The sequence below is a fragment of the Pristis pectinata genome, chromosome 8 (assembly GCF_009764475.1).
Source record: "Pristis pectinata isolate sPriPec2 chromosome 8, sPriPec2.1.pri, whole genome shotgun sequence".
Taxonomy (NCBI): domain Eukaryota; kingdom Metazoa; phylum Chordata; class Chondrichthyes; order Rhinopristiformes; family Pristidae; genus Pristis; species Pristis pectinata.
In genome coordinates, this window is record NC_067412.1 from 21,310,191 (window position 1) to 21,338,112 (window position 27,922).

A 27,922-nucleotide genomic window follows, 5' to 3' on the forward strand; every position below is an offset into this window, starting at 1 on the left:
TGGGTATAGTGAATAGAGGAAAATTAAATGGGCAGTAGCTCCAAGAATGGTCTCTTTGAATAGCATCCATAAATAGATGGGGAGCCGCATCAATTCCTTTCTGCTTCCACATTTATCCCACTCAATTTTCCTTTACTCATCAAACCCAGCAGGTTGAATAAATTCAGACACAGAAGCACTGAAATGAACTTAATGGTCTCTGAGAGGGAATTCTTTTTTTTATATATTGTTCTTAAGTCAACTTGTTCTCCCCACTTCTTTCTCGTGTTACATACTGTGTAGTGAACATTTGGTTTATAGAGGAGAATGTCTCGATAATATCAATAATATAGAGGAGAATGTCTCTCTTGCACAATGTTTCCAATGGGAAATGATTGATCTTTGTGAAACCTTCTATATTACCAAAACCACGATGCTTAGTTCTGTTTTGCTCTGTATTACTGAATTGTTTATGAAGGAAACTACAGTTCATCCTTTTTATCTTTACTGGTAGTGGCCTCATCTTTTGCATGTTGCTCAGTTGTTTTGTTGGCTTTCCCCAGAGGTCTGTCATCAATATTCTGTAGTATTGAAGAAAATAATCACTCATTAGAAAACTGTTATTATATCTGAGAATAGAAAATGGAATCTCAAGCAAATTGCTTCAAGTCAAAAACAGAATGCACTGACTGTGTCATCATTATCATCTTTGTCTTCTTCTTGAGGTAATTCACCGCCATTGTCTAAAAATATTGTAAATGTTTCCAGATTCCTTGCTCCATTATAGTCCACAATCTGTGAAACAAGCCACATGCAAATTATCTGCCAGAATGAAATGCTTCCTCTTCCAAAGTATTAAGATCTAAAATAAGTGACTAGGTAGCACTTTAGGATGTGATGAGATATCTTTATGAAAGAATGAAATCATCTGACTTGTAAGATTAATTAGTTTGCAGAGAGACCAGCTAATCAATCCCAAATCCAGTTGATACATAAACCACAAGGCCAGATTGCTCAGTTGTTTGAGTCACTTGTGTACATTCTCCCATGTTGCTGGAAGACAGAGCTTCACTGACTATTTGAAGGCCTCGTTTGTGGCCTTCCAGCTTGTGACAGGGGGCATCTCATCCACTCCAGTGACATGGAAGAAGATGGGGGCTAGACAAATGGGTCTCTTTGCTCTCCAGGATTGCATGCTCCACCCCTGATTTGGCAAATTGCAATGGAAGAAAGTGACTGACAAATTGCCCAAAGTTTCTACATGTGTTATTGAAAGGCAGTGACCTAATCATTAATGCTAATAGAGAATTGCCTCAATGGCGGTTAGAATGGGAAGTCCCAACATACCTTTCTTTCTGAACCAGCTGGGAAATATTTGATTGTTGGGTATCCTTGGACTGTAACTGATTCAACTTCATTAACAGTAGCATCCATTTTTGCAATTACAATGTTTTCATGATCTTTGTACTTCTCACCCAGTTGTTCCCAAACAGGGGCCAATTCTTTACAATGACCGCACCAGGGAGCATCTATGACACAAAATTGGAACAACCATTGTCAACAGCTTTGATCTCTTCATTCTAATGAATTGATCATGTTGATAATAACGAAGGAACTCGACCTGTTGTGCAGGAATAGGATGCCTGTGAAGAAATGTGTTACTGAGGAACTAAAACACAACACCTGTTACTAATCTTACACTTTTTCCACAATGTAAATACAGCTGTTAATTCTTTTAGTGAGAGTATTATAGAACTTGCATAGGCTGTGCGTGCTGGATGGTGATAAAGTGCAATAGAGGACGTGCCAGAAAATTATAGCTGGGTTGCTCAAGCTCCTCCATTCATTGCCAAAGTCCCTGTGATTTTCCATCAGCTTTCCTGTCAGTGTTGGTTACCAGGAGAGGCACAATGTCTAGGAAAGTTCCATCTACTGCAGAAAGGTGGAGAGATACCTTCAATCATTTAACTCCGCTTATACTGAGTAATCCTATCATCAATCCTGACATCCATTTGTCAATTTTTGTGCACTGGTGTAAACCAGTGGAAAATAGCTAAGACCTGTTGATCTCAGAGGAACAATGAGCTGTTTTCTGGAGTAACAGTATTCACAGAATTATTCACCATTCCTGAATCAGATTTGATGGATGAAGAAGCAGAACTTAAAAAAATACTCTCAGGATGTAGGCACTTCAGGCAAGGAGTTATTGATTGAGCGCATTCAGTGTCAACCAGGAAATATTGATTTGAAGTCATATATAGGCCAGACAGGATGGGCATTGTACCTTTCAACAAAGGCCTAAGTGAGCTATATCAGGATACAGGACAGGTGCAAATGGTTGCTTAAGGATTGGTAAAGACTCGGTGGGCCAAAGGGCCTGTTTCCATGCTGCAAAACTCTACGACTCCATGCCTAATTGCACATAACTTAAATGCTTATAGGTCAATTTGTGCTGCTCACTCGTCAATGGCTCCATCTGCAACTGCCTTCTCACTGCAAAGAGTGGACCCTTTCATTCTGACCTGAAAGCTTCATATTGGATCTAACGTTCCACTGCATCTCAAGACTCAACACGGAATCCACCAGCAGTGCTTGGAAGTGCTGAGCTGAGGTTCTGGAAACACACCGCATTCAACCCATTTGTTTTACGTCAGGGATGGCGGCCCTATGTTGTGCAGTGAGATTGCTAACCTGGATTGAAAAGATAAGTGTCTTTTTTTAATTTTTAAAATTTTTAAAAATTTTTTGAAGTTTTTTTAAATTTTATTTACAGCGTGGTAACAGGCCCTTCCAGCCCAACGAGTCCGCACCGCCCATTTTAAACCCAAATTAACCTACCCGTACATCTTTGCAATGTGGGAGGAAACCAGAGCACCTGGAGGAAACCCACGCAGACACAGGAGAACGTACAAACTCCTTACAGACAGCGATGAGAATCGAACCCCAATCGCTGGCGCTGTAATAGCATCGCGCTAACCGCTACGCTATCATGCTGCCCCCAAACTAAATCTTAATATTTTTAATTATGTTCCATCACAAACATGTTTATGTAGTTTTATTACTTTGATAACTTTTAAATTTTAAAATTATTTATAATTTTTAAAATCTATTCAATTGCTTTTAAATGTGTTTGGTTATCTGAGACTTTTGAAAATAATTCAAACGGCCTTTGAGAGCCCAAGCTGTCAGAAAGCCATCAGGACTTCTTGGAGACAGGTCCTTAGGACCCACTGTCTGAGGTCTAATTGCTCTTCGTGGACCACTTCGCTTTGCATTAAGGCCTCGAGATTGTTTGGACCCATGGGACCACAAAAGTTAAGCTCGGACAGAAGAGCAGTTTAGGAGAATTTGACCATAGGAAGCAGGCCAGATCAAACACAATCCAGTCCATTGATGGCAAAAATTAAAGGAAAATAAAGGTAAGAGGAAATAATCTCCTCCATGGATTTTGGAAATTCCAAAGCCTGAAGGGCAAGTAGCTTGAGGCAAAAAAACAAAACACTAATGTCAGTCTGCAGCCATGTGATTTAGAAGCCGAACTCTTGGCCTTGCATTTTTGCTGAAGTTCAGGTGGGTGTCGTTCAGGCATCTGTCACTTCACAATGCCATCAATGAGACCAGAATGGCAGCACATTTGGCAGGACTCCAGGGTTGGTTGAAGACTACAATCATCTGTGGATTTGTCACCAGTTGTGCCAGCCTTATGATCCCAGCTGGCAATTTGCCCTTGGATTTCCTAGAGCACCACCAAGCAGGCTTGCCGATGACTTGGACCCTTCTTGTGTTTGTCAGATACTTACGGTAGACGAGGTCTCACCTACTGTGACTACTCAGGTCATATCACCTATTGATCATACTTACAAGAAATGTAATTGTGTTCCTGAAGAGTAATCTGAGGTGACAATATTACAGCTGGTTATCAGGCCTGGTGGCTCAGTCTTCCTGGTTAACCTTTGCCTCTCATACTTCACTGATCAAAAGTAATGTGCGTGCAACTTTGTCTGCAGATGTAGGTGTCTGGAAGACCAGCAGATGGCCACACTAACTTCTGGTACAGCCAAGCTATTGGTTGAACTATTATTTTCTAAAACTCTGAGGTGCTGGATTCCCAGCAGGATAGCCATTCAAAGGCAGCTTGGGGCTGATGACGGACGAAAGGTGGTCACAGAGGGGCAGAAGAATCCAGTGCCAACCAAAAACAAGATGAAAATGTCTAGGAGGGAACACTTATTACCTATTCAATTAAATAAACTTGCACATGACTTTTTCAGTCCCTGACAACCCTGGGTCCCCTGTTAAAAGGAATTCTGTTACCACCAACAATATTGAATATTTAAAAATCATATAAAGAGCATCACCATCAGTACTTCAACATTTAAATGAGTCTTCTAGCTGCCTCAGACATTCATCCCAAGAGACTGTGACATAAGGGTCTGTTGAAAAACGGATGAAGACAAACCTCCTAAATCTTCAACTATTCTTCCAACCCTTTACAACACGGAACAGGAGGGGGATACACGCCCAAGTCAGGATGGGCTGTAGGTGAATTTGGAAGCCATGGTGTGCCCACACTGCTCGTGCTCAGTGACTTTGAGGAGTTCTGGGCAAGTACTGCACTGTGACTTTTGTATTCATTCCTGGAGCTGGCAAGGTCAATGTTTATTGCCCATAGCTAAATGACTTTGGAAAAAAATAATGTTCAGCCTTCAATTTAACAACTCAGTGGATTCTTAGGCCTTTTCAAAGAGCAGTTAAGGATCAACCCCACAGCTCTGATTTTGAAGTTGTCAGGCCAGATTCAGAAAGGTCCATTCCTTACCTCAGAGGCAGTATGGGAGGTTGGTGGGTTTATGCAACATGGTCAAGGCTCTTTGACCTGAAACATTACTTCTGTTTCACTTTCCACAAATGCCACCTGGCCTGCTGAGTATTTCTAGCATTTTCTGTTTTTATCTTCATTTTATGGTCACCATTACTGATACCAGCTCTGCTCCAGGGTCATTTCAAATAACTCAATACTAATTTTGCACAATCCATGGTGGGATTTGAGCTTGTGTTTCTGGATCAATAATTCAAGTTTGCACTGTACCCCATGTCACCATACCCACTTTGAAGGCTTCGCACACTCCAGCCATGGTGTGTGGGTGGAGGGATTAAAAGTTTAAGGCGGTGGATTGTTCTAAGCTAAATCTTTTTGCAAAACTGTATCTTGACTTATTCTTTCATATTTTAGATTAGCTGAAAATTCAAGGACAGCGGAAAGTTACCTTCAAGTGAATTTCTAGCAGCAGCTTGCCCTTTGAACACTGGTGACCAATGCACATCAATGTTAAAAATAAAGTTGCCAATGTGAAGTGATTTAATATTTAACATAATATTATCTCATAATACAATATTTAACATGCTTTCATCCAATATTTTTAGCTTTATATTTGTTGAAACTAGGCAGTGTACACATAATAGTATCGCAAGTAATCAAGGGAGAACCTAAATTAGAAACATTTACAAATTTCAGTCAAGGCACACGATGGGGTATGGATGAGGGATGAGGTAGAGTGAACCCATTCTATACATTAATTTGGGTAAATTGAGGCAAAAATTATCTAAAAATTAATGTCAATTGTGTTTATTTGAATATACAGAATTCAAAATCTTAAATGTATGTGCAAATGTTGGATCAATACTTACAGAACTCAACAAACACATTCTTCGTCTCATCAAAAGCAACATTTTCAAAGTTCTTCCCAACCAGAATTTTAACTGGATCCTTGTCCCAATCTTCTGGTATATCTTTACTCTTTAAATAAGGCTTTAAATGATTGAAGAAACTTTAATTACAGTGGATAGAAGAGGAATATATTGTAAACAATTTAGAATTAAGTTATTGACTGGGAACTCAAGACACTGCAGAAGTGGGAATCTGGAACTGGGATTCCTTTTGTCTCCACAGAGACTGCTTGACCCATTGAGTTCCTCCAGCAGTTTGTTCTTTGCATGCTATTGACAACTTGACTAATTCTGAGAGTAGAGATGGATGTGATATCAGGGATGTCAGCTCCAGTTGAGAAACAAGGTCAGCCTAATCTCAGTGGCAGATGAACCACATTCTTGTACATTTTCAGAAACTCATTTACCAAAGCATATGAGAGTGTGGGCCTTATGATCAAAATAGTCCACTGGGCAGCACTGACCCCTGCCATCTCATGTGCTTCTAAAACTTGGGTTACCCATGGAAGGCACCTTGGAGAGAGTTTGGAGAGATAGTATCAATGTTATCTCTACAAATCTTCCAATTCCACTTGCAGGGTAAGTGAACCAGTGTCAGTGACTTCCACCAGGCCAATATCACCATCATTAAGACCTTAAATACACTGTAGTCTCCATTGGACAGACTGTATCCTTCACATGCCTGACACCACAATACCAAACAGACACTTTATTCTGAACTCTGTCACCCGGAAGAGATTACGGTGGCCAGAGGAAAAGATTCAAGAATGTTCTCAAAGCCTCCTTGAAAAAATGCAACATCCCCACTGGCTCCTATAAATCCATGGATTATGATTTGGGAGTGAGGAAGGAACATTCAGGATGGAACTGAGAACCTTGAGTCCGTGAATTGGAAGCACACAGAATCCCAGTGTAAACGGTAGAAGGAGTACACCACCTCTTGATCTACCCACCCTCCCATTCTATCTGCATCTCTTGCCCAATCTATGGTAGAGTCTGCAAATCCTACATTGGCCTCATTAGTGACATCAAATCCCACAGAATCAGAGTAGAACCAGGTTGTCCTCGGTCCTGAGGCATTGCCTAGAAAGAAGATGAGGAACATGTGGGTGTTTTAGTTTTGCTGAAATTGGTTTGTATTCCTATATTGCTAATGTATTCCTATTAATTGGGATTTGAAAATATAATCAAATTTGACTTAGTTTTGCTTCCTTAGCATGTCTCACAAAGGGTGGTGAACCTCTGGAACTCTCCACCCCAGAGGATTGTGGAGGCCAGATCATTGGGGGTCTTTAAAGAGGAGGTAGATAAATTCTTGAAAGTTCAGGGAATTGAGGGCTATGGGGAACAGCAACAGAACAGATGAGGCCTGGGGCAGAATAGCCATGATCATATTGATTGGCGGGGCAGGATTGAGGGGCCGAGTGGCCTTCCCCCATTTTCTTATATTCTTATGTTGTGCACAATGCAATCTGGAAATTGATCCTTTTATCTGTTATGTTAATACTTACAATGTATTGAATGGTCTAAATAACCTTAACATGTGGTTATAGCTATCTGCACTGCTTTTTTCCCTCATACTCACTTTAAGAGGAGTCCTTAGAACATTGAGCAACTGAACATAGAAAGACATCCAGTATTTGCACCATTCAGTGATATGGTGAAATCTGAAATTTTATGTGCTGTGATGCATTTCATATTTGAGATCTTGTTCACATTAAAGGACATGAAAACTACTCAGGACAAAAGCTTCAAATCATGATATCAAGAAGTAGGATTAATACAGTGAGTTAACATTTTACAAAAATTTATAAACTCCTCTCTCAAATTCTAAAAAGGGTAAAATTCCATTAGAACTTTAATATTGTAGGGAGTACCTCAAGATTTCCATTAAGTCCCTTCTGACAAAAGTTTCTCACGTTAATTGTGCTAATTTCATCAAATGGAAACTTGTATTTCTTAATACTGCTGATGTTAATTAAACGAATTGTTGGTGCATCTTCTTTCTTCACAGAAAAGTAGTCCAGCACATGATCATTGTCACCATTAATCTCAATATAAACAAAAAGGACCTGAAAAATATAGAAATACCTGGGTTTGAGTCTAGTCTCTAAATGCTGGTTTGCATCATATAGTATCTTCTGAAATCTGGTATTCAGAAAAGATAATCTGTCTTACTGTCAATGTTATTACATTTATGATTTTTTTTCAGTATTTTTATTGGTTTACCAAAGAAAGACAGAACTGTTGATTGTCTAAACTATAGATTAACTATAGTGAAAACTAAAGTCATACGATCAAGGCTCAGAAACTCTAACTTGGATCACAAGTTTAATGTCATAATCAAGGTCATTCTGCCCAACATTAACTTATTCATTCTGAAAGACATTATGTTCCCTTGCACAGCTGTCCCACTCCCACCTACAGTATACAATTTTTCCTGTCAGAAGCTTGCTTCTCAAAATTATATTATAAAATATATATTCTAAGGATCAAATCAATAGGTCCTCTAATTCAGATACAAAGTTGTCCTTTTGAAAATGAATAATTTTTAGACTTTAGACTTTGAGAGGCTATTCAAAATTTAAGTGCTTTGAAGTGAAAACAGGGAAAAAGAGAAACAAAACCATTCCAATAGCTCTTTAAACATTTGCAATTGGTTCACTGGGAAACCGCTGTAGGGTTTAATAGACTCCGAGCTAAGTATTCTGTACCTTGCCTCTGAAGGAATCTGCAGCAGCCCTAAAGTTCTCCAAAAGTTGATTGTGCTCCTTAATTGTTTTGTTGATGAACAACAGGATGTGGTTGTCAATTTTAGCATCAAATATTTTTGCGTTACTCTGCAAAATTAAAATATCATGGGTGAAAAGTAGCTGGACAGAATGCCGCAGCTGCATAATTATGACAGGATCTTTGTAGCAAAAAGTCATTTGATAACAATATAAAAACTGGTGTAAAACAGATTCTTTATTCACTAGACGATGCATATTATTGCACAAACCTTCTCTTTTCTTAGTACTACCAGATCATAGGAGAGGCAATAGTATCTTGAAAAGTAGCCAAACAATTTCAAGAACACTGAGACCTTTCTTTGCAAGTCCTTCTGCATGGTTAATACCTCAGGAAACTCTTGCCTAACCAGACCTTTCTTATCTTATATGTCTCAATGTTGTTCAGATCAGAGGATGAGACTTCTTCCATTCTAGAAGTTTGACTTTAGCTTAATAGCTACCCAAAGTAATCATTCTTTCAAAATGTAAAATATTGTGGATTTTACCAAATTATGTGTAAAGAAATTATAAATTAACTTTATCTTCACCTTTTCACATCTAATCTTCAATCCATGACAATTTATCTAAGGACTTTTATTAATATTTAACATCTTTGGGGTATTAGTTTCTCTAATTCTCTATGGACCTGATAAGATCACTTCTAAACCATTCTTTTCCCAATACAAACAACTTTAGTCTTTAAAACTCAGCTGCTTTATTTAGGGATTATTAATGGATTTTTCACTGAACAATAAAGTGGTAGATTTAATTTGGACATGTTATCAGTTAAAACTAATTTCATCCTAATTTAAGAGAAAAAAAGTATTCCTACAACTTCTCATCAAAAATAGTGGACAAACTCTGCATGCTTCACATTGATAACTCAGTTTACGTGTTGGATACTTTGAATTTAAAAATAAAATCACCTGGGATAATTGGTGCTCTGCTCATTTTCCAATGGCAGAATTTCATGGTATAAAGAGTGCTTATGCAAACTCTCTGTTAAGTTTACAGTATTAGGGTTGGAGATGCCCCGTGGAAATCTGTCAGACTGCTGCTCCCTCACTTTCTCCATTCCCATGACAACGAGTTCCAGAAACTCTGAATAAATAATATTAAGTTTATATCTTGCATGGTTGTTTCTAGAGTTTTAGCAAAGTTTAAAATAAAAATAGTAATTTTGGTTGAATGTATCCTGGATTTTTGAGGTCAAGCTGGTCCCAATAATTATCAATTTTTTTATTTAAACTAAAAATTAACCCAGAAAATATCTAAAAAACAATGTGGGTTTTCAATTTGACACGAAATTCTGACTTTAATGTTCCTTATTTTCCTTAATCCTCTGTGCAGGCCAAGATATCCTCTTATGGCATTGAAGGAGGCCATCCAGCCCATTCAGTTAATACTGGCTCTCAAAACAATCACATCAATCTCACTTATCTCTAACCTACTTTCTATCACATGCCCATCAACTCCATCCTAATTCTTCAGGCAACCACATACATGAGGGGTAAGCTTCAGTTGCTAATTAACCTATCGGACATCAGGGGAGGCCACCAGAACATTCAGCGGATACCAAAGCATTCAGAGGGACAACATGCTAACTCCACACAGCAGCACTAAATGTCAGGATTAAACCTAGGCTGATGGAGGTATGAGACAACAGAACTATCTGCTGCACCGCTTATCTACTCCACTGTGGTCCATTGCTTGGAATTGGTCAGGATATTCAATGTAAGGACAAACCTATGTTATCACTTCTTGGGGAAGTTGCTCTGTGGCTCCAAGGACTTGCCCTGGGATCTGATTTGACAATGCTTTACCATAATTTCACATTGTATTTATGATGAAAGCATATTCACAAAATCCTGTAGATTCTGTGTTGTTTGTCCTTTCACTGTTTAGTGTCCTACCTCAACTCATGATTTATACTCCTCCACAATGAACAATGAACATAGAACATAGAATATTGCAGCACAGTACAGGCCCTTCGGCCCACGATGTTGTGCCGACATTTTATCTTGCTCTAGTATCTATCTAACCCTTCCCTCCCACATAGCCCTCCATTTCTCTATCGTTCATGTGGCTATCTAAGAATCTCTTAAATATCCCTAATGTATCTGCCCCCACAACCTCTGCCGGCAGGGCGTTCCATGCACCCATAACTCTCTGTGTACAAAACTTACCTCTGACATCCCTCTTATACCTTCCTCCAATCACCTTAAAATTATGCCCCCGCCCTGGGAAAAAGTCTCTTACTGTCCACTTGATCTATGCCTCTTATCTTGTACACCTCTATCAAGTCACCTCTCATCCTCCTTCTCTATAAAAAGATAAAGAATATCTTTTTATTATAATAATCTGATCTACCAGGTTCCTCAACAACCATTCATTTACAAGCCTCCCTAATTTGATATCAAAGTCAATCAACCATATTTAAACTATTGGGCTACTATGACTATATTTCCCTCTCTTCAGCTGTTGTTTCTCCTGCCAAGTAGTTTCAACCTGCTCTGTACTTTTGTAGGTATTTTTTACTTTAGACCTTCAACATTCACAATATTTTGTTATATCCAAACACATTATTCAATTTAGGAAACAAAACCATTGGTAACGTACCTCTTTCGTAAATTCAGTAACAAGATGCATTTCATTAATATGGATAAACTTACTGAGTTCATCCTTAACCAAACCCGTTTGATTATCGATTTCAAAATCTTTTCTCCGATCATCAAACTAAAGAAAAAAATATTGAGTTAATTATACATTCAACAAAGAAATTCACTGTTGGTCAAATACAGATACCTTCGCTCATCACAATTAAAGTAAGGAGGTTGTTTCTACAATTAGAAACATCAGCAAAATTTTGCTAACAAATGCCTAGGGCTTGCTTTCTGTAATTGGCACAAATTAAACTATTTTTTAATTACATAAATCCAGATAATTGTCTCACAGCTTGAAAGTAAACACACAATTAAGACTAAAAGTCAGGGTATTGGTCTGGATGGAAATCCTCGATGACACTATTATAACTGAGAATGGGAGTGCAACAAGTCACAAAGCCTGGTTTAAAACATATGCTGTTGGATAAGCAGCCATGAAGGCTGTTTAATAGTTGACAATTCCAATTAAATACAACCAACCTCCAGCTCTCTGCAGACACATATGTGAACTTCACGCATATTGGCCACTAATGGATCTCCAGTGGTTTTGCTTGCACAAAGTAAGGACAAAGCAAATTTCTTTCAGAATACATTAGTGATTCTAAGCTTGCATTTTAAAGCATCTTTAACAATGTAAAATAAGTCTCAGGATGGTTCACAGAAGTAATTATCAAATAAAATTTAGCATCCATTGGTTGCTACAATAGTCTAGAATTAGGGAGCGCAGAGATCGAGGAGGGCTGCAGAAATGGAGGAAGTTACAGTCAGAGGGAGATGTGAGACCATGGGCAAGTATGATAAGAAGAGAATTTTAAAGTAGGTTTAAATATGGTGATTGGAATGTATAGATCTAGAGATAATGAGGCTTCATTGATTGGTGTGAATGTGAAGCAAAATAGAGTCAATGCATAGCTAAATGATTTTTCATAGAATTGAATATATTAACTCAGAGAACGTTACCTGTCTTCTTAACTGACTTCATTCATGATTTTCTTTCCATCTCACCCCTTTTGGTTCCTTCTGTTCTGCTCCCTCTGACTCTTGTTACACTCTGTCCTCATGCATTCCTCCCTGTCTTTAATTTCTTTCTTTCATCTTCAGTGAAGGGAATTGGGAGGTATGCCATAGTTTGACAGGGATAAAAGCCAACTTAATGTGTAGGCTGCCTTAAGGGGCAAGTTCTCCTCCATTATCCATGTACGTATCTCCCCAGCCATCACTACCATAAATATTATCTTTTCTATTGAGGTACATGTTCAACCCACATACCTTGTGCCCCCATTATCTTGAAAGAAGACACTGTCCTGCCATGTATCGCTGTTTCTTCTCTTTCACACATTGGCATATGCAATGAATGGCAATCATGTTATCCAAACTTAAGAACCTGACAAAGGGTCTCTGACTTGAAACGTTAACATTGTTTGTCTTTCTACAGATACTTCCCGATCTGCTGAGTGTTTCCAGCATTAACTGTTTTTATTTCATCTTCTCACTTTCTTTTTTAGCTGAATAGACTTACTAAAATTTATAGAAATCTTATGACATATGGGAATTAGTGTGGGGAATGAATTCATGGAGTGCCTAAAATATAGTTCCTAGTTCTATATGTTGACAAAACAATGAGGCAATAGGCTATTTTGGATCTAGTACTATGTGAAGATAGAGGGATAATTGATCATCTGGTAGTTAAGGGACATTTAGGGAACAGTGATCATAATATGAAGGCATTTCATAAACAAATTGAAAGTGATGTAGGTCAATCTGAAACCACGGTCTTGGACCTGAACAAAGAACACCTCAGTTCAGTTGATAAGAACAACCCTGAGCACATGTCACTTTAACTCTCAATCTCCCTCCACTCTGATATTTCTGCCTTTGGCCTCCTACTTGTACCAACAATGCCCAAAGTAAGTTCAAAGAACAACGTCTGGATATGTTGCAGCCCTTGGCACTTCAAACTGTACTTAACTATTTCAGGTAACCTCCCTTTTTTCTCACTCCATGGATGTGGTTGTACCTTTCTGTTTCAGTTGGTTTCTTTTTACCTTCCATCTCTAAATGCAGTTTTTAAAGTAATTGTCACCTTGATAACATTGGTCTGCACCCTATTGTGGGCATTCCCTCTGTTCTCTCCATCCCTTCTCTCTGCAACTTAAAGCACACCAGCTTCTCACGTTTTTACTTCTGACAAAAGGTCCTTGATCTGAAACACCAGTTTCTCTCTCAGTGGATTCTGCTTGATTTGCTCATTGCTTCCAGCATTTTCAGTTTTCATTTCAGATTTCCAGCATCTGTAGTTTTTTTTTGCTTTAACCTGCTGCAGTTTCAATGGGCAGATTTCACAGCTGGTAATAGCTGAGGAAGTCAGTGTTGCCACTGGGCCCAATGGGAACACCATCAAAGCAGCACCACTGTGCCAAGGTCAGCATTTAGCTGGAGCAGAAGCCAATTGGAACTCAAGGGTTCCAAGTTTCTCCACAGTGAAGTGGTTAAAAGCTGTCAGATCCGATCTTTAATGGAAGATCCTGGCTAATCCAAACTTGAATTACTCTATCTGCAGCCGCAGAATATTTTTCATCCCTTGTCAAAACTAGAAAAGTGAGAAAACAAGCGTGTTTTAAATTGCAGAAAGGAGGAGGGGTGGAGAGAACAGCAGGAATTAGTAAAGTTCCTTTGGTGATTGTATTCCAAAAAATGTTCATCCAAGGTCTTGCAGTTTCTATAGAAAAGGGCCTGAACTCCAGCCCAGATTCCAGTTTTCTCCCTTCTCACTGTCTGCACCCTCTCCATCCCCTGCATCCTGGAAAAGGCTGAACTCATAATGCTGGGAAGAGACGTGAATCTATTCCCATGCACTCTATAATCACTTCTATGACTGAATGAGAGTTGTTGGATCAACATTAAGTTCAGCTAAGGATATCTATTAACAATTGATCGTTTTTTTCAATATATGCATTTTTAGGCCAAACCAGCAAAATAAGTTAGCCCAATCAAGGGAACTCTATAAAAAATAATTAATAATTTTTTTTAACTAATTTTATTTACAGCGTGGTAACAGGCCCCTCTGGCCCAACGAGTTCACGCCACCCATTTTTTTAAAACCCAAATTAACCTACCCGTACGTCTTTGCAACGTGGGAGGAAACCGGATCACCCGGAGGAAACCCACGCAGACACAGGAGAACACACAAACTCCTTACAGACAGCGATGGGAATCGAACCCCGATCGCTGGCACTGTAATAGCGTCGCGCTAACCGCTACGCTACCGTGTTGCACAATTGCACAATTAGTTAAATTTACCTTTAAGCTATCTTTAGGGTGATTTCCCCATTTTGTGCAATTCCAGCAGCAACTATTGCAGACTTTGCAGTTGCTGCCTCATTGCCACTAAGACATTTTGGAAGCACATCAGTACCCGAAAGAAGCATCTCCACGGTAGCTGCTGTAGCTATAGAAAAAGGCTGTCATAGAGAGGAGGAAAATAGTGGAATAAGTGGAGAGGGAGGTCATATGCATTCAGTATACACGGCCACATACTCTTCATCCCATCCTGCCATATATTATCATCATTGATTATTGATCATTGAGGGGTGGTGCTGGAGGCAGATATGATAAAGGCATTTAAGAGGCTCTTGGATAGGCACATATGCAGAGAATGGAGGGATATAGGACATGTGCAGGCAGGATTAGTTTAATTAGGCATCATCAGCTTAATTAGTTCAGCACTGTGGGCCGAAGGACCTGTTCCTATGCTGTACTGTTTTATGTTCAATGATCCTCTCCCACGTTGCAAGTTGTCCCACATGGCAACAAGGCATATGGGCTCATAAGCCTGTAAAGATCACAACATGCTTGCATACTGTGATTATCACAATGAGACCCAGTGACAATTTTTTTCAATGTAGGGAAAACCGACGAAGTCAGGCAATGCTTTAATATTGATACACAAGAGACTACAGATGCTGAATCTGGAGCAACGCACAAGATACTGGAGGAACTCAACGGGTCAGGCAGCATCTATGGAACCGAAACGTCGACTGTCCATTTCCTTCCATAAATGCTGCCTGACCTGCTGAGTTCCTCCAGCATCTTGTGTGTAATATTTTAATATTGTCTGCTTGTTGACTTCTGCATGGCTTGGTCCTTGTTTTAGCAGGAGCTAAAATCACAGTTGGAGATTGTGCAGCCTTATTCCTAAACCCACGATCAATGAGAGTTACCAAGTTAGAACACACACAAATTATATTTTGCACATTTTACGCATAAAACGTCACAAATAGGTTTAATTTCTCAGCTCACACATATACATTAAACATATAAATAATTCTGTTTTGAATTAATTGCTAAGTATTTGTGCATTATGTTGTAAATGGCATGACTGATTCAGGTGAACACAAGTAGAGAAGATGTTAGTAAACTGGGAGAGTCAGATGCCTGGTTCTGAAACTATTTAATCTGATCAAAGATGAATGGATATTAAGGCCCACAAACTTGCACTTTTCCAGAAAATGCAGACTCCACAAATATTACACATCTACTCCAGTGGAAAACAGACAGAAGATGGAGGGACAGTGGCAGTAGCAGGGGACAGGAGGAGACAGTATATGTGGACCCAGGGCAGAGGTCAGTGATTGTCAGAGAACTGGAAAATGGTAGATGTAGTCCATGATGGTCTGGCAGTCCTGCTGGTGAGGGGTATTCATGGGTAAGTAGGATCTGCTGCCAGGACTAAATTTGGGCTATGTTTTCTCCAGCCCATGCTATCAGTGCTGGGTGCTGTCCTGACTATTGCTTAGTCTTTGCTCACTAAAGGTGGCTGACAACAGAGGAAGCACAGCAGCTGTGTCGAACAGCTGCCACAATACAATTATTAGCATGTATAAAACGTTTACAAAGTGTTCAGACTTTAAACTGTTCCCTCACCCCCTACCACACTCCTCCTCCCCAAATGTCCCCAGAAACAAATACATTTGCTGACTTTTACAATTTACTGCAATTAGGCAATATTTCTTTCTCGTTATTGTGCCTTTCTTGTCCGCAACTTGGGGAGAATTTTCCAAAGTTTATCCTACAATTCTACAGTTTATCCTACATTATTGTAGAAGTTTATCCTACAATAATGAAATTTGTATAACTGTGTCAAGGCTCAGCTTGTCAAATGCCAATACTTACTCCAAGTGAAGTAAGAAAACTTCACAAAACTTACCTTTTTGAACATTGTTATGGTGCTCTTCGAAATGCCATATTTCTCCAAAATCTCTGCATTATTGGTGATAGCAAATGGTATTTCCACAAAATCATTTGCTGTCTCAGAAAATGTTTTCACATCGTCATTTTCAAGGTCCTCAATAAAGAAACGCAAAATCAGCTCTGGAGGTTTTTCCAGTATAACAAAGAACAACATCAAGAGAATAATTAAAGGTCTATGTTGCAAGTCATGGTAAAATAATTACCTTGAAAAAGCCAACAATGGCAATCTCAGCTGAATCAATAAATGCTTCAACTTCAGCTGGACTGTCCAGGAATGCATAGCTGGGACCAGCTCTTCTTTTTAACCAACTGACAATGCCTTTTGCATTTCTTTTCCCTTAAAAGCATAAAATATCAACTAAACATCAAAATATATTATAGTTCAAGTAATCCAAAATCATTCGTACATGTGGCTATAATCAACATTTACTTAACTATAATACTTAAAACATTTTGAATAAATTCACTTGCTGAAGTCCAAGTAGAAAATAGTTGCTAAAAAATATGATTCTGGAAACTTCATGTACCTGAGCATAATTGAGGGGTGGGTAAAGTGACAGATAGTGTATGAGCTGTGAAGACAACTATAATATCCCCATGAGGCAGAAATATAAATGAAAATTGTGCCAGTAATCACTTTCATCAAATAAAATGCATTTCTGAAGGAATATTCTGTCATCAAGGAATTGTTTACATTAATACCATATCATCAGACCGAAACCACATAGAAGTACGTACTTAAAAACATGAATAGTTCTACAGAGTTTCATGGTACGTTATCAAGTCCTATTGAACATTGGTATAAATGAAAAGGACTAGGCTGTTTAGTTTCTTGAATCTGTTCCACCATTCAGTGAGTTCTTGGCAGATCAGTAAATTAATTGCATGTACCTTGTTTTCCCCCCGACCTTTTAATATCTTAGTTTAACAGAAATCATTTCATTTCAAAAAAAAAATTAACAGTTGACCAGCAATGATGGCCATTTTCAGGCAAAAGCTCCAAATTTCTCTCACCCCTAGTGGCTTCAATTTTTTGTCCATATTCTTTAATTACTTCAGTCAGCAAGATAGTTTATTTTTTCTATCCCTTCAATCAAATCACTCGTTGACCTTCTAAATTCCAGGGAATACAGTTGTAATTGCTGTAATCTCTCACAATCAAACTATGAACGTCCAGGTAGATCTAGTGAATGGCCTGCTTATGATGGGAGTAGGCTAACATGCAGCAGAAGTTTCAGTATGGACCAGTTAGGTCAAATGGCTTGTTTCTACAAAATATAATGTAATTCCAGGTTTTGCAGTTGGGTGTCTCCAATGCATTAGACACTGGCTTTTTACACCTGGAACCTGGATGGGATTAATCTCTTCTATTGGCAGTAGGGGTCCAATTTAAAATACGATTTTGTTGCTGACAGCAAAAGTGACAGCTAATTTAGTATTAGTTGGCTCTGTCCATAATGTTACCCAAATGATGGTTTGGAACATGGAAAATTGCCATACTGGAGCGGCACTGGTGCTCTTCTGAAGCTGGAACTGTCACGTGCTGTTGGGAGCTGGGCAATAAACAAAGAGAGCAGCAGATTGGAATGGAATAGGACCCAAAGTGGGATTTTGAAAAAGCGTACCAAATGGAGTGGGGTGATTAGGGGTGGTGGGAAAAGGACAAAAGTACTCATTGAGGAAAAGTCCTGTTCTTTAGTTGTGATAATATCCAATTTAACAGCCCAAGTCTGAAGGACTATGGTACCTCACATGCAAGATCCACTTGCAACCATTTCTATTCCAGGAGAACCTGGATACCTCACAGCTTGGTATGGCAACTGCTCTGTCCAAGACCACAGAGAGTTGTGAATGCATCCCAGTGAATGCATCCCACGCAAACCATCCTCCCCTCCATCGAATCCGTCTACATTTCCCACTGCCTCTGGAAAGCAACCAACATAAGGATCCCTCCTATCCTGGTCAATCTCTCTTCTCCCCTCTCCTGTTGGGCAGAAGGCTTGAGAACTCGTGCCACCAGGCTGAAGGACAGCTTCTATCCAGCTGTTATCAGATTCTTGAACGAACCTCTCAAATGCTAAAGATGAATTCTTGATCTCCCGGGATACTTTTAAAGCATATATCCGTGGTCAAATTATTTCATATTCCGCTGGCTTGAAAAAACGAACTAATAATGAAATAAGTATGTTGGTTGACAAGATTAAAGAAATCAATAAAAAATATCCTGATACTCCGAATCTGGAGCTTTTTAAAAAGAGAACAGAACTCCAATTACAACATAGTTTATTATTAACATCTTCAATTGAAAATCTACTACTTAAAAACAAAAGTCAATTTTATATACATGGTGACAAATCCGGTAAATTATTGGCCAACCAATTGAAAGCTACTCTATCTAAACGTCAGATTAATAAAATTTGTAAACCAGATGGTACTTACATGGTAGATCCTGTTCAAATCAACAAATCCTTTCAAGAATTTTATTCTTCTTTATACCAATCAGAATCCCCTGAGGATCCTATATCAATGTATGAATTTTTAAGAGACCTGAAGATTCCCCAACTATCTTTAAATGAACGTTCTACATTAGATGCTCCCATTTCGGAGGAAGAAATAAAGAAAGTAATATTTTCAATGAACTCGGGTAAAGCACCTGGCCCTGACGGATATACAGCTGAATTTTTTAAATCCTTTTCTGATATTCTTGTTCCCTGGTTAGCCAAAATTTTTAAAGATGCCCTATCAGTGAGTAAATTACCACAATCTTTCTATGAAGCAACTACTTCTTTAATTCTTAAAAAGGATAAAGATCCCACTGATTGTGCATCTTATAGACCTATTTCTTTATTAAATGTAGATTCAAAAATATTTTCCAAAATATTGGCCTTTAGACTGGAAAAGGTTCTCCCACAAATTATCTCTGAAGGCCAGACAGGATTTATTCAGAATCATTATTTACATTTTAATATCAGGAGATTAATGAATATTATATATACTCCTTCATCCCAAATTCCAGAATATGTTGTTTCATTAGTTGCTGAAAAGGCATTTGACAGAGTCGAATGGGAATATCTATTCACTACACTTCAAAAATTTAATTTTAGCCCTAAATTTACATCTGCGATTAAGATGATTTATTATACACCTATGGCTTCAATACTTACTAATAATCAAAGATCTCCTTTGTTTAGGCTTTTTCGAAGTACTAGACAAGGTTGCCCGTTAAACCCTTTATTATTTGATATTGTTTTAGAACCCTTGGCTATTGCACTTCAGGACTCTTCAAATGTATGTGGCATTACTCGCGGACAGATGATTCATAAGATATCTCTCTACGCCGATGACCTGTTACTTTATATTTCTAATCTGGATGAATCTATCCCCGCAGTACTATCACTACTAGATCAGTTTAGTGTTTTTTCTGGCTATAAATTAAATCTTAATAAGAGTGAACTTTTTCCATTGAATATGCAAACCCCAATTTATAGCCAATTACCTTTTAGATTGGTAACTGACTATTTTATGTATTTGGGTGTTAAAATTACCAAGAAACATAAGGACTTATTTGAAGCTAATCTATTGCCTTTAATTGACCATGTTAAACAATTATTTACTAAGTGGTCTCCACTGTCTTTATCATTGGTAGGCCAAATTAATGCTATTAAGATGAATATTTTACCAAAATTTTTATATTTATTTCAAGCGATTCCAATTTTTGTCCCAAAATCTTTTTTTGACACAATTGATTCTAAAATTCGTTCATATATATGGCAGAATAAAAACCCAAGGTTAAGTAAGAAATATTTACAAAAATTAAAAAAGGATGGTGGTTTGGCCTTGCCTAATTTTAGATTATACTATTGGGCAATTAATATTAGATATTTAATTTTTTGGATACAAGATTCTGATGTAATTCAATGCCCCAAATGGGTATGCCTTGAGCAACAATCAGTTCCTGACTTTTCATTAGTTTCTATTTTAGGTGCTTCTTTCCCTTTTGCACTTACTAAGTTAAGTAAACATACGACTAACCCAATTATTAAACATACAATATGAATATGGTTTCAATTTTGTAAATTTTTTGGATTGAATAAATTTAATTTGTCAAGTCCCATTCAATCTAATTTTTTCTTCCATCCATCTAGAGCTGACTCAGCTTTTTCCATATGGGAAAGGAAGGGAATAGTATGTGTTTGGGATCTATTTAGTGATAACTGTTTTTCATCTTTTGAACAATTGTCTAATAAATATAATTTGTCTAGATCACATTTTTTTCGATATTTGCAGATTAGAAATTTTTTAAAAACTACTATACCCTCTTTTCCGACACCTTACAAAATTGAAACTACGGAAGAAATTTTAGGTCTTAATCCTTATCAGAAGGGCTTGATAGTGATAATTTATGATTTAATTATGAAAATACTTCTAGAATCATTAGACAAAATTAAGAATGAATGGGAAAGTGAACTCCAGACATCTATACCTATAGAGACTTGGAAGAAAATTCTTCATTTAGTCAATACATCTTCAATGTGTGCCAGACACTCGTTGATACAGTTTAAGGTAGTCCACAGGGCCCATATGCCCAAAGATAAGTTAGCTCGTTTCTATAACCATATAAATCCTATTTGTGATAGATGTAAATCGAATGTGGCTTCCTTGACACATATGTTTTGGTCCTTTCCTCTTCTGGAAAAATATTGGAAAGACATTTTTAACATTATTTCAAACATATTGAAGATTGATTTACAACCTCACCCTATCACGGCAATTTTTGGACTACCAAGGATAGAGTTTGGCCATTTATCTCCTTCCGCTAACCGTATGATTGCTTTTGTTACTTTAATGGCCAAACGATCCATTTTGTTTAAATGGAAGGATCCAATACCCCCTACTACTTTTCAATGGTTTTCTCAAACTATATCATATTTAAACTTGGAAAAAATTAGGAGTGGTACTGTTGATCCTTCGCTTAAATTTGAAGATATTTGGAGTCCATTTATTCAATATTTTCACATGATATAGATCCCCTTTCAATAACTTTCCAACTTGGAGGAACGGACTTGACGACATAATATTGTTTTGTTTCTACTGAGAAAGTTTAGCCCAGTCTTTTTTTTTCCCTTTTTTTTGTTGTTTGTTTTTCTTTTGAAAAGTTTTTTTTTGTTTAGTTTATATTGTTTATTTTTTTTTTATTGATTTGGGTTTTTTTTAATTTATATAATAAATCTTTCTCTTTCCTTTCTTTTATATTATATTCATTTACTAAGAGATCGTTGGATCTACAGATTTTTTTTATATTTTATTGTTCTTTATGATTATATATGCTATGATTGTTATCCTGATCTCTTTGTATTACATGTATAAATATTGATGCTATATATCAATCTGTATTAATTTGAAAGCTAATAAAAAGATTGAAAAAGAACGAATTCTTGATCTCCCAATCTACCTGCACTGTATTTGTCTACCTGTACTGCACTTTCTCTGTAACTGCAACACTGTAGTCTGCATTCTGTTTTTCTTTTTACTTCCTCATGACCTTCTGCATGCATGATCTACTTGAATGGCATACAAACAAAGATTTTTGTTGTATCTGAGTACATGTGACAATAATAAACTAATACCGAAACCAATACCAATCCAATCAACCCTAGTTTCTCAGTCTATCTAGACAACTAAAGCCTCTCACTTCGAGAATCATTTTAATATATCTCTTCTGCACCTTCACCAATATCTTTACATCTTTCCTAAAGTATGATCGCCAGTCCTAAGAACAATACTCCTGTTGTTTTGGAAAGGTTTATCCTGAATTCCTTGCTCTTGTTTTCTGTTTCTGCTTCTAAAGCCCAGGATCCTGTATGCTGCTTGAAGCAATTTATCAGACTGAACTGCTTTCTTCTAACAGAATATGGGCATTTATCCACAGACCACTCTGTCTTGTACACCATTTAGAATTGTGCCCTTGAGTTTATTTTGCCTCTTATTCTTCGTAACAAATGCAACACTTCAAAATTTTCAGTGTAAAATTTAATCTGCCACCTATCCACCCATTCCACAAGCTTGTCCACATTTCCCTGAAGTCTATTAATATCATCCTCACAGTTCACTAACCTCGAATTTTTGTATCAGCTTCAAATTTGGAAATTGTACTCTTTACACTAAAGTCCAAGGCATTAAAATATATTGAAAGAAATAGTGACTCTGGTATTGATTCCTGGGGAACTCCACCTCCTCCCTCCAGTTCGAAAGCAAACTTTCACTGAAGCTCGTTGTTTCCTGTTAGAAACCCAGTTTTGAAGGAGCAATGTTCTTACAGTGTCCTAATAACTGATCCACAAAATGCTGGCAACTAGGTACAGCAAGTAGTTAGGAAAGTTAACAGAAAGTTTTTATTTAACATTAGGAGAAATGAGTACAAAATAAGGAGGCTACCCTTCAGTTATACAAGCATTAGTAAGACCACGTCTGGAGTATTGGTCTCCTTACAAGTTGGAAATAGTTCAGCAAAGGTTTACTAGGCTGATATTTAGAATAGGTGAGTTACCTTATTTAGAAATAATAGACAGACTGGAGTTTAAAAGAGTGAGACTGAAATATAGTCCTGAGGATTCTTGACAGAGTGGATATGGAGAGGATATTTCCACTTCTGGGAGAATCTAGAACTAGAAGGCAGTGTCTAAAAAGAAAGGGGCATCCAGAGAAGAAGTGATTTTTTTCTCTCTTAGAGGTTCATGAATCTTTAGAAATCTCTTTCCTAAAGGATGGTGGAAGCAGAGTCTTCCGTTATTCTTAAGGTAGAGGTAGATAGGTTTTTGATAAGTAAAGGGTTGAAAGGTTATGAGGTAGGTTGGACTGTGGAGTTTAGACCTCATCCAATCAGCCATGATCTTATTGAATAGCGGAATCCTCCTACTCTTAATTTGTATATTCATTTGTATGGACACTGTGGGTTTAAAGGTTGTGAATCTAAGATCTTCTGAACAATTAGATACAGTAACTGTGCCTTAATTCTGAGAATTAAGAAGCAAGAACTTGAAAGTGTGATTTCCTAACGTCCCTTGAGCTCCTAAAGCAATGATTCTCAATATGCACGTTCACTTCATATAGAAGTGATGATCTAAGACAATTTACTCTCAAGTCACAGGATAAAGATGGGAACTGATCTCACACAATGTGCTGTTTGAGGTGAGCACTCAAAGATTTTGATTTGCACCACTCCTAACCCTGCTCTGACTTCCTTGCAACATTGAACACATTGGGATAACTGATGAATATTCCAAGCCTAGCTTCAATGAAAGACTCTGATGGAAGTTCAGAGAAAGATAAACCTCTCAGCCTGTATAGCTGCAGGACTTCTTCCTCCCGTTAAGGTCAGCTCCTGCATTCAATTGCCACACAGTTTCTACAACAGATAAGCACACTGAAATCAGGTAGCAGCAATACCATTGTGTGTTGCCTGCTAATTCTGTCATTTCTGACCTCCCTCAACAGACAGGTCACATGCATGAAGGACCGCTTAATCATTATAGACTGAACTTACTAAGTGTGGCTTCCCATTCACAGCCTTTGCTAAGATATGCATGTCTACATGGGCTTCAGGAAGGTCTTTGACAGGATCCCACATGGGAGATCGCTCCAAAAAATAAAAGCCCGTGGGATCCAGGGCAAGATGACAAATTGATAATTTGCGATTGCAAGTCTGTGACCAGTGGTATACCACAGGGATCAGTGCTGGGGCCCTTGTTATACACCTTAACGATTTGGATATGAATACAAGCGGAATGAATAGTAAGTTTATAGATGACATGAAAGTTGGTAGTGTTTTTGATAGTAAGGAAAATAGTTGTTGGATGATATTGATAAGATGGACAGAGCAATGGTAGGTGGAACTTAATTCTGACGAGTGTAAGGTGATATGTTTTGGGAGGATTAATGGTGGGAGGACTTACAAAATGAAAGATAGGGCCATAGGGAATATTGATTAGATGGACTTCAGTGTGCAAGTCCGAAGATCCCTGAAGGTGCCATCACATCAATAAGGTGGTGAAGAAGGCGTACAGGATACTTGCTTTCATTAGCCAGGGCATAGAATATAAACACAAGGAGGTTATGGTACAATTTTGTAAAACACTGGATAGGCCACATCTAAAGTCCAAAACTTTTCCCCAGAACAGAGGGATAGATTTGGAGTAATGAGTAAGAGATTTAAAGGGATTCTGAAGAAGAACATTTTCATCCAGGGAAGTGTTGGAATTTGGATTGCACTGCCTGAGTAGGTCTGGAGGCAAAATTTAATAAGCAGCTAGATGAGCACTTGTATCGCCAAGGCATTGTCGGCTACAAACCAAGTGCTGTTAAATGGGATTAGTAAAGGTAGGTAATTGACTCTGTGCTCTGTATGCAATTATCTTGCATTTACCTCATCCATATCCATAGGATGAACTTGCTGTACAGAAGAACCAGTGAGCCCATATATGGGACCAGGGCCTTGAGGTATAGAGTCTGATTATTATATATTCAATGAAACATGAAATATCTGAGGAAACATTTGCTAAATGGCAAAGCAATTCTCCAACTTTGCTGTCCTTCAGACCTGTCATTTTTCAATGCTTCTTGTTGCTAATATTCAGAAGCATTACAAAACTATTTTTAAGAAATCAAATAAACAACAATTTTTTTAAGTTTTAAAAATCATTTGAAAACTTTTAAATAATTAAAAGCACGACAGCAAACAAATATAATTATAGCAATGTAACCCACTTTATTCTTATCACCGCTGTTCATAGCCATAAGATCTGCATTGAAACCAATGAGCTTGTGGATCCTGGACAGATCTACCTTGGTGCAAAACGCAACACCAGATTCCTGCTCATCCAGCAACAGAGTGCAACCAGGAAGTTTGGGGCATCTACATGGGACAATTCTCAGCAGGTTCTGGCACCAGGTGTGCAATAGAAGTGTTAGTCCCTTTAGTAGTTGATTTTTCTGTTTCAAAGTTATCACATTGCGTATAAAAACATGTTAGAAATTCTTGCCCATAATCTTCCAAATCAAGACACATTTCAAGTACCTGATCAGACAGATTATTATGACAGCTCTGGAGGATGCCACAAGGCATCCTTCAGAGTGGAGGTGTGCATCAAATAAAAATCAGCTAGTTAGGCACTTGAAGGCACTGAGAGATTTGAAAGGGGGATAAGTAAGCTTAAGTTAAAAGCTATAATGGCCTTAATTATCTGTAAATTAAAGCTAATTATAGATGAATCTAGAAGATCTGAAAGATGTTGCATCTTACAATAAGTATCCGGTACATGAGGACTTGAACACTTTAGCCGTAATGTAATGCAAAAATTGTGCTTTGCTCTTCTTGAAGGCAATTACAGTGCTGTATGACTATGACTTATAAATGTGACATAGTGCGTGTTATCTCTCACTGTTCAATGCAATAATAAAATGTTAGGAGTTCAGACTTTGGTTATATGGCACTCAAGTTTTACTCCCAATAGTTTATGAAGAATCTAAATTTTGTATTCATATGTTCAAACTACTTTGTAATTTCTTAATCTAATATTTTCTCTAAAATTAGTTTTTTCAATTATTTATCTGGTCTGAAGTCAGTAAATATCTGACAGAATCACATTACCTGTGTAGTCAACTGGAGTTTTTCTGTTGCTCTCCTTAAATAACTTCAGTGTGGGATAGCTGTGTACATCAAATTCTGAAGCCAGCTCCTTCTCCTCTATGGCATTAACTTTGGCTAGTTTGAATTCTGAAGACTCATTCTTCAGCTGTCCTGCAGCTGTGGCATATTCTGGTGCTAAACTCTGACAGTGTCCACACCAAGGAGCATCTTTGGGAAGGAAAAGTAGAAATAACATTGAATAATTAGCTTAAACTCCATACATTTGGAAAGAAGCATTCACACATCAAATAAAAAAAGTTTATTTGATTTGTTTATCTGTCAAATGCTCTACCACATAATACAATAGATCAGACATGTTTTTGCTAAATCGAAGATTACACTCTAAAGTCTGAACCAGAGCAAAGTTTTAACTTTAAAAAAATCTATACATAAAGCATACAAAAACTACCCCAAATAACTGAATTACTTTCATAAAACTAAAGCAGCCTAATATTAGACTTGCATCTTTGTTTGCTCAGAATACTTCTGCCCTTGCGCCCAAGTTGGGCATAACTTATTTTACTGGATGGATCATTCCCAACTCCCAACAAGGTTTCTTTGAAACAGATATACCAAACAATTGCAAGCTAGTAATTCTTTGCTAAATTCCCAGCATTTACAATGCAACCATATTGCATTTAAATTAAGACAGAGATGCAAAAGACTGCAGATGTTTGTTGCATTTAAATTACGTCCAGTTACATTAGAGTTCGGGCTGGGTGGTTAGCATGATGGATTTGCAATACATTATAAGATACTGTGGTGCCACAATGGTACTAATTAAATCTTAGTTGCCATTTCTACCCTGAAGTGGAGAAGACTTTCGTGAAGACAGTAACACTAAATCCTTTGACTCAAAATTTTGCTTTTGTACTGCAGTAACAAAGAAGAATCTATCTATTATTCAATCCCTGCCAGCAAATCTTCATTCAGGACAGCAACTTTTTTTGATGACTTTAAAACTTATGTAAGTTATTTTTCCTGTTTTACAGTTTATTTTGAGCATGAATAATATTGTTTTGGAGTAAGTACAGAAGCAAAAGTTTAGCTTGATTCAAAATAGTACAAAAGTGCTTAATTTGTAAGAAGTTGAAATTTAGGAAGTAATATTATTCTCACATGTAATTTATTTATGATTGGTTAACACAACCACTCTATTATAGTGTAGCCTTCATTACAAAGAAAGGATGAAATATTATTTCAAAGTAATTTGATACAATGATCTGTATTTACAAATTATTTTCATATCCAAAATTGAGGATCGCCTATACATGAATAAAGAAAATTTATTTGCAACTATAGTCAAATACTTTGTATTTGGTTCTGATATGTCATTATATCAGAAAATGTCCAATATTCTACTGATTAATTGACTAAATATATAATTGGATTCACATTTCATAGTAACATTTTAAATTGATATTAAAACACACATGGTTTGTCAAGGAAGTTTGATTTAACTTTCAAACAAAGCTCGCAAAGACATTTTGATCCAAGTTAATCATGTTTACTTACAAAATTCCACCAGAAGATATTTGTTCTCCTTTAGGGCTCTCTCAAAATTGTGCTTGTTAAGCACTAAAACATCTTCATCTTCAGTAATCTCATCCGAAATGACTTCCTCAGCGTCTTCGTTTGGTGGTGAAGCATCTTCTTTGAACTCAGTATCTTCAGCCTTCGTGACAGTGATGAAGGCAAAGAACAGCAGTAAGAGGCACCACCTGGTCATGGCGATCAGAACTGTACACTGATTGCAGGCAACACTGATAAAAACAAGGCCATCGTGACGCCTGACAGACAGCACTTCGTGGAATATTATTACTGGTTGTGGTAATAATAAAACTGCT

General features: G+C 37.6%; 1 protein-coding gene across 1 annotated transcript; it reads right to left on the reverse strand.

Annotated features, from left to right (window-relative positions):
* Positions 1-461: 461 nt before the first annotated feature.
* On the reverse strand, positions 462-27,804 carry LOC127573254 (protein disulfide-isomerase-like). The gene is made up of 11 exons (XM_052021287.1): positions 27,591-27,804; positions 26,037-26,243; positions 16,594-16,727; positions 16,347-16,484; positions 11,097-11,213; positions 8,421-8,546; positions 7,584-7,778; positions 5,668-5,788; positions 1,327-1,508; positions 670-774; positions 462-560 (listed from the first exon to the last, which is right to left on the reverse strand). The coding sequence occupies exons 1-11, from the start codon at positions 27,802-27,804 to the stop codon at positions 462-464; spliced, it is 1,638 nt and encodes a 545-aa protein (XP_051877247.1).
* Positions 27,805-27,922: the final 118 nt, after the last annotated feature.

Coding starts and splice junctions, on each gene's coding strand:
- LOC127573254 (XM_052021287.1), bottom strand. CDS start 27,804: ATGACCAGGTGGTGCCTCTTACTGCTGTTCTTTGCCTTCATCACTGTC. Junction 8,547..11,096: donor TTACTGAATTTACGAAAGAG/GTACGTTACCAA, acceptor TTAATTTTGCAG/AGTAACGCAAAAATATTTGA. Junction 5,789..7,583: donor GACTTAATGGAAATCTTGAG/GTACTCCCTACA, acceptor AATCATTTAAAG/CCTTATTTAAAGAGTAAAGA.